The sequence below is a fragment of the Cajanus cajan genome, chromosome 1 (genome assembly GCF_000230855.2).
Source record: "Cajanus cajan strain Asha chromosome 1, NIPB_CcT2T_4, whole genome shotgun sequence".
NCBI lineage: Eukaryota > Viridiplantae > Streptophyta > Magnoliopsida > Fabales > Fabaceae > Cajanus > Cajanus cajan.
Window position 1 is genome coordinate 86,231,433 of NC_138517.1, and position 8,280 is coordinate 86,239,712.

The following is an 8,280-nucleotide window of genomic DNA, read 5'->3' on the forward strand; positions in this document are numbered from 1 at the left end:
GACATGAAATCTGGGATTGACAAAGATAGATTAAACCATATAGTGTGTAATAAAATTAAAGGAGTTGGATGAATCATCAGAAGTCAATAAAGTTGATGAAAATTTCAAGTTCTCCCTCCCTTTTCTAGATTGCTTTCCGAGGTTAATTCAATAATTGTCAAACAATCATTCTAACGAATCCTATTCTTCCTCCTTTCTACAATTCATTCTATTAATCACAACAATAAACTTTTAGGTTAAGAAGTTAAATGATACCATATGGATAAAATAATATATAATTAATTAATTAGCTTCTTCCAAGTTATATAATGCAATATTTTGACCAAAGATGTTAATTTGGACAATATGTAGGAATTAATATTGATTTCATTGTTTTTCTTCAATTTAGATATGCGTGCAATCGATCACTAATTATAACATAACCTCTCGTGTTCCCGCCCCGTGCATGGAAGTCTAAAAGTTGTAGTCAAGATTCTAGTCACGGCTCATGCACTAATTAAAAAGTTCCATTACAATTTGTCCAACGTGCATCTATGATATTATATTGCAATCAGCATGTAGTTGAAAGTCCCTCAAACACTAAATTTTACACGTCCTTGTTTATGCACATTTGCCACCAAAATTGACTATTTTAAAATCCACACACCCCCAAATTACTGCATTATTTAGGCTGTCCAGTTGCTAATGCTATGCCAAAAATCAGACGTCATAGTTACACACACATGGGAAGGGGGCCTGTGGAAACATGTGTTACTATTAAAAAAAATAAAGTAAAATTAAAACAGTGGTTCTGATATAGGGAAAAAGTCTTAGTTTAGGTGAGAAAAATATTGAAATGCCGATGCAGGATTGGGCCCCCACCCCCACAATACTTGCACCAATATTGAGGTTATAGCTATCATGGTGAATGTTTGACAAAATACATCACCCTATAACAAAGTGAGGTCTCTAACACAGGTCAAACAATTAAGATAATCACGAGCGCGCAAGAGAGAGAGAGAGAGAGAGGTAGATTTTAACAACTGTCAAGGAAAAGAGAGAGAAGAAAGGTGGTAGTTGTCACATGATTTCCAACAGTACAAAAGGGACCAGCCGCATCTGTATCCATTATGTAGGTTTATTACAATTTAAAGAGAACAAGTAGCCTGTCCGAATTTTGTTATTCTCAATATTTTCTTTTTTCTTTGGAAACCAAATACCAATATCATCTTGTTATCAGTCTTAATTAATTCTGCTGTTGAATGAATGAATAATTTAGCAAAAAGACACCCCTAAAACCAGGTATCAGTTTTTATATATCCCCTTTCTTTCTTCCTTCCCTTTTCTCTCACACTCGCTACCCATAAAAACAGCATATGATCCAGAACTAATCCACTTCAGTCTGTTTATGAATCGTTCCTTAAGTCTAGCTGGGCGGTCGAGCCTTCTGAAGATATCTGATTTGAAGATAAATGTTTGGATACGCTGTTTCACACAACACATGATTCATCAATAGCTAGACTTGGAAGAGATAGACATCATCATCTTAGATGGTTAGTATTGTTATTTATGGGAGAAAAATAGGATAAGCACCTAATGATTATGTAGTTTTCTATGCTTTTGCTATATTTGTTTCTTTATCTTTTGATCAACTAATTAATTAATGATCTAATCTATATAAATTCTTCCTCTTTATGAGTTTCTTCCCCTCTCCCTTTTAGGGTTTTCTTAGGATCATGAATGTTCCTTAGTTTGTTTTTTCTTCTTACGATACTCTTGTGGTTCCTCCAATCCCTACAGCTTGTTGTAGATTTTAACCAGTTCCTAATTAACTTCTGTCCCAATCCCAAAGATAATTTTTTTTCCCTTCTGGTGCATTTTTATCGATCATGCAAGAGGTTTTTTGTGTATGATGAGTAACACTGTACGTTGAGTATCTGTCTGATCTATCTAATCATCATGTGATCATATATGATATATATCTCTTGCTGTTATATGTGTGTGTTGGACACCTTGTTTTTATCCAGACAATCCATTTCATATAAGATACTCTAAAATTTAACGTATAAATAACCTGACAATTAATAAGTTGCATTGGCTGGTGAATATACTGCTTTTCAAATTATATCTCAATCCTTTCTTCTGTTTGTCAGGAACTAGATAGGATGGAATCTGATGTTATTAGTGGTTAAATGAAAACCATTTCTGGTTGAGCTGATTGACTTAAACATAGTGAAATGACCTAAACGAATTCGTGTTGTTTGAATTTCTTCGACTCTTAATTTAATTTCTTACCTCTTTCGACACGAATCTCGAGTATTCCATAACTTGAATTTGTGATTCACGAAAGGTTCTTATAAGGCAAAATTTTTAAATATGTAGATCTGAACCTCGTCAGTCATTATGATATTTTTCACCGCTTCACGGAGGAGAAGTTGGATGCATTCTTTACACTAAAGTTCCGAGTCTCTGACTTTCGAACTACTTATATTTATACAGCAGTATTTATATGATACAAAACTTGTATATATGTAATGTGGATCTATAATAAATGTCTTTTGCCATAACTTCTCACTGTTACTTTAACATCAACTCATAGCATTTCCGTGCAGCTGTTTTAAGAGATTTAAAGTATAGTAATTGTTGTTGAGAAATTACAGCCTGTCCTCACACATTCTTGTTCACATCACTTTAACATGCTTCATATTAAAATATTTCCTGTTTGTTTCAGAATTCAGAGACCTGAAATTCCAACTTTGTAAAAGACAAAGAAGTCAATATATATTACATTGGTTGGAGGTAAAAACCCGTGCAACAACAAATAAACATGTCAGAAGGGTATGAGATTCACAACAATGAAGAAACTTCATCTGGATGTTCTCAGAAATGCTCTTCCTTTGACTTGAATGAAGAATTAGCTTTCAGTGAAGATAATAACAGTGATACAGAAGAGGGGTATGAGGTCACAACTAAGGAGAATGAGAAAGAAAAGGATGAGGGCACTTCAGGAAATGGAAGTAGTACATCAAGAGAAGGAAGTGAGAGAAGAGGAACGGTGAGACAATATGTTAGATCAAAGATGCCACGGCTTCGGTGGACTCCTGAGCTTCATCATTCATTTGTGCATGCTGTTGAAAGACTTGGTGGCCAAGAGAGTAAGTGTATACTATTAATTTCTGTATCTACCAAAGCATTATTTATCAGAAATACTGAGTTGTAGGAATTATTGTTATAGGTTTGATTGATTGAACACTGTGCTTTACTTGATGCAGGAGCAACACCTAAGTTGGTGCTTCAACTAATGAATGTGCGAGGACTCAGCATTGCTCATGTCAAGAGTCACTTGCAGGTAGCACAAGTTGAGGTTTGAGATACATAAATACTCTTGGAATTAACTTTTTCCTTGAACTGCATTGTTTCTGCACGTATAATAATGTGCAAACTAATCTCCTCGCCATTAATTACTCCATTTCAAATAATTTAACAAAAGTTTGAAAAAAAATATTTATATTACGATATAAGCTCTTAAGCTGGATATTTGATTCTTCTGTAAACTGGTTTATATATATATATATATAGGGGTTATAATTACAACGGTGTAACTCTTACTAATTATTACATCGCTCAATAACTTTATATTAAATGTGAATTTTATAAATCCAACCGTTAGATTGAAAGTTCATATCACTTTATATGTGTATATCAAATTTTTTTAAAATTGAACAACAACTTGAAGGTAATCAAAGTATTCATATTTTAGTGTATTTTGAAATAAATATATTATATTAATTTTGTTTTATAAAAATGAAGTATCAAATCATCTTGAATTAATATAAAATTTTGTATATATGATCTAAGAGATATGAACTTTCAATCTTGGATTTACAAAATTCACATTTAATATAAAGTTATTGAGCGGTATAATATTTAGTAAAAGTTACACAGATGTAATTATAACTCTCCTCATATATATATATATATATATTTACGTTTAAGTTTATTGAGATAATTAAAAATACTTATAAAAAATTATGAGTCGCTTTTACAAGCTTAATTTATCAAAATGAACTTATTAAACTACTAGTAAGTGCTTAGGACACAGGCTAGCGCTCTGTTGTGATAAGTTTTTATTGAATAACTGTTTAACTAAATTATTTTATTATTCAAAAACATATTTTGTTGATGAATATATTTATTTTTCATTTCAGATGTATCGAAGCAAGAAACTTGACGAGGCTGGGCAAGGTATAAGTACTATCTTAAATTTTTTTGGTTTATAATGTTAATGAATCCGTACGCCCAATAATACTATTTGTTTGTTGTGTCCTATATAAGGGGAGCAAGGACGTTGAGGGGATGGGGTAGGATTTTCCAATAACGAGTCCTAAATTAAGAGAGTTGTTATTCATAAATTTTTAATTGAATAATTAAATTTATATTTAAAATAAAGTTGTTGAGTGATATAATATTTAATAAAAATTATACTAATATTATTATAACTTTTTATATAACATATCATCTCAGTTAGATCACAGTTATATGATCTAAGTCGGTTTGTAAAATTTATGTGTAGCTTCTGAACTATTCTTAAGCATATACTCAATTTATTTATTCTTTGGGCGGGGAGGGAGGAGAAATTAATACATAATCTACTTTGATATTAATGAAAGCAGTAGACTAAACAAAAGAGAAAACAATAAATAAGTTGCTGTGATGTAAATACTGATAAAGCAAACTGATACGAGAAAGATTTAGGGTTAGGGTTTCATAGCCAAATGTCTTGAACTTGACAATTGAGATCATATTACTTTGCAGTACTAAGTCAAACGTACAGGTCGATCCAAGAAGCAGGTCGTAGATCTCTGATACTCCACCAGTCGTCCATGAGTCCTCATCAGCATTTTAAAATGGGGAATGGTGGAATTATTCTAGCAACTAATTTCAACAAACATACTCCTTTCCAAAGTCTCCTCCAGCCCTCTTTTTCCCTTTCACGTTCACATACAAACGACACTGCTTCAAGGTAACTTCGCAAACATTTAATTCATTATTTAGAGATTCACTTATTGTAACACTAATTTTCCTTCTCTTCTACATTGAATTAAAATTTTTATATGAATTAATCAAATCTATAAATTTATATAAAATTAAAAAATTATTTAATATTTTATTATATTAATTTAAATCGATGTATATTCATAAAAATATATTACACGTTAATTTGAATCTATATAATAAAATATTAACTTATTTTTAAATTTTGTAAAAATTAATAAATTTGATCTATTCATCAATAATTTATAATTCAATGGTTCAATAATTTAAATTCAATATAGACTTTTAAGTTATTGAGTGGAATAATTTAATTATAACCGACTCTTATAATAAGTTGATTCATCTCTCTCTTTCTCTCTCTATATATATATAATAGTCAAAGAATGATCTTGTCTTATATTATCTAACATTTACTTCTTACACCCCTTGTAAATTATTCCCTCCATTTTAAGATTATTGTATTTATATTTTTCGTTTCAAAATTCTTTTAATTCACATAATTTATGACTTGGTGATCAAAGTGTTTGTTGCTAATTATATTACCAAATAAATTTTGTTTAAATACAAATTTAGAAGTGTTTTTGAAAAAAAAATTTATTAAAAATAAAAAGTATTTTTCATTAAAAAAAATTCTTACAAACACTTCAATCTTGTAAAATCCCTCTTCTCCCTTCTTTTCTTGTCCCTTACCCTCCAACCAAATACTAAGTTTTTTCATATCCTTATTTTTCTATGCATGCACTTATTCTCTATACAATAGATGTCTAGTAATTTTCTCTCTGAAAAGATGTGTCTAGTAATTTAGTAAATAGTATCTTTGGAATAAAATTTAAATTTTGATAGAATTAATTAAAAATAATTTAATTATTTTTTTTGTCTTGATGATTTGTCATATAATTAGAATTGAATGTAGTATTAGTTAATCTATTAAAAAGGATATTTAATTAGTAGGATAACAATTAATCAATTCTTTTGCTTATCAATTCTTTTAATGAGGATATTTTAGTGAACTATTAGATTCCACTGGCCCATTTAACACCTCCAGTGTTAATTAGTGTAGCATTTCAGGTGACAATAAACTAAATTAACTCAAAAATGTTTTAAAACTTAATTTTATAATTAACACGTTGAGTTTATTTATGAATTAAATGAGTTGGGTTTGACTTAAAAATTGAATTTGATAAATAAATAAGTTAAATTTAAGTTTTGTATAGTTTAACTTGTTTGGTTCCTGAATTATTTGACATATAAAATATATAATTATAATTGACTTTCTATTTAATTCTAACCTGTTAAAATTATAAAGAATTTTTAAAATTTATTTATAAATCAATAATTAAAAAGAGTGGATACTTTAGAGTGACGTGTTATGGACCAAATTTTTTATTATTTTATTTAAGATGAAATAGTTTTTATTTATATAAATTTTGATTTAAATTACGTTTCTTTGAAATATTATAACCTTACAAAACATATAAAATAAGTTATGATTTGTCTTTCTAAAAAAAAATTAAACAATCATTTCATCTAAAATTTATAAATAAATTGAAATGCTAAAATGTATAAGATGAAAAAAGCTTGACTTTTGGTTCATTAAGTTAACAAGTTGTTAGTGAACTTGAACTAACCAAATTAAATTGAAACTGAAAAAAAAAAGTTCATGTCTAATTTAAGCTGAGACAAATATTATTGAACTGACACGAATTGGATTACTCAACTCATTTCTAACATTAGGTAGCACATTCAATGTGATAGATATATAATTATAGTCAGGTTGAAATCCTTCGTTTTGTTTTATAGTAACCCTGTTTTGTGACCATCTAGGCACCAGCACTGGTATGTTAATCATCAAGCTTCTAGAATCCCAATGGCTTCCAGCCAAATTCAAGCAAAGGATACACGCGGCAGAATTGCACCCATGAGACCTAGCCAATTGCTTGAAGAGAAAAGGTGGCCTCCTTTAGAAATTATGAACAATCATCAAACCAAGTTCAAAAGGTTATTACCCTCCAATCCCATTGTTGCTCCTAAAAATGGGTCACAAGCTGTTCAGCCTGCTGAATGGAGTTCTGTGAACAACACAAGCATCAGAGAATATCTATCCAACAACTCCAATGAACCTCGCAACTACTCCAACAGTTTAAAGCTAGAATTTGATCCCCCATTTCGGATTAAGGTAAATTAGGGTTTAACAAAAATATATATAGGAACACTACATATGTACTTTTAATCATTAATTAATATATACGTTCCATTCTTCACCATTCATGAATAATTATTTGATTTGTTATGCAGTTGAATCAAGAGAAATTGCAGAAAGACAAGCTACTTTTGCCTGATTTGCAACTGGGTTTGAGTCACACAGTTGGAACTGATGATGGCAAGTACAGAGGAACCCAAGAAATCAACACTAAGCTTTCACTTTCTTAGAGCTTCGTAATGTCGATAACGCAAATATATAATACCATATATCTAGCTGATTATAATATATAGAGAGATGATATATCCAAACAAGAAAATAGGTACACAAGATCAATGTCCCTACAGGACACATGGGCTTGCTATAGTATATACTATATAGCTTCTTTTTTGGGTTTTTTTTTAAAAACCTAAATAGGATCTGATTGCAAAAGGAAACGTGTTGTGATGATTGAGAGTGAGTTCAATTCATATTAGCAATTTTCTTTTTCTTTTTTGTTTTTTGTTACAAATGATTGGTTTGATCAACTCACTGAATCTATGTAAATAAATAAAGAGAACATGTTCGTGCTATAAACCGTTTTTTCTCGACTTTATTGAGACCGTTTTTTCTTTGAATTACATTATAATTGTACCAATTATTTCTTATTCCTTGAATTACGTTATAAGTGTATCAATTATTTCTTATTCTTTTTCATTTTTTGACAATTTTTTCTCTCACTTTTACATTGTTTCTCAATGACATTTTCACCCACACCTACTATAAATTGATTACTTCTTTTATTTTAAATTTTTTTCTCTCACATTTTTCTCTTTTTACTTTTTATTTGTATCTATATCTAAAGGTAAATTTCTGTTTTTGCATATCCATTTTTTTTACAATCTTAATCTTTCAAATAAAAATAAAAAAATTATTAAATAGTTATAAGGCTTAATTACACTTTTGGTCCTCTTTATTTAGTGTAGGAGCAATTTTGGTCCTCATAATTTGAATTGCTTAATTTTGGTTTATAAATTCAAATAATGGACAATTTTAGTCTCACAAAC

At 29.6% G+C, this 8,280-nt stretch overlaps 1 protein-coding gene across 3 annotated transcripts; it reads left to right on the top strand.

Annotated features, from left to right (window-relative positions):
- The first annotated feature begins 1,118 nt into the window (after positions 1–1,118).
- Positions 1,119–7,829, top strand: LOC109812727 (uncharacterized). Of its 3 annotated transcripts, none has more exons than XM_020376757.3 (8): positions 1,119–1,281; positions 1,405–1,532; positions 2,711–3,134; positions 3,252–3,343; positions 4,188–4,224; positions 4,795–5,002; positions 6,859–7,210; positions 7,330–7,829. In XM_020376757.3, the coding sequence occupies exons 3-8, from the start codon at positions 2,807–2,809 to the stop codon at positions 7,462–7,464; spliced, it is 1,152 nt and encodes a 383-aa protein (XP_020232346.1). In that variant the 5' UTR covers positions 1,119–1,281; positions 1,405–1,532; positions 2,711–2,806; the 3' UTR covers positions 7,465–7,829. The 3 variants fall into 3 exon arrangements, with proteins under 3 accessions (XP_020232346.1, XP_029130098.1, XP_020232347.1); XM_029274265.2 differs by having other exon boundaries at positions 1,410–1,532; XM_020376758.3 differs by having other exon boundaries at positions 1,123–1,532; positions 3,252–3,328.
- Positions 7,830–8,280: the final 451 nt, after the last annotated feature.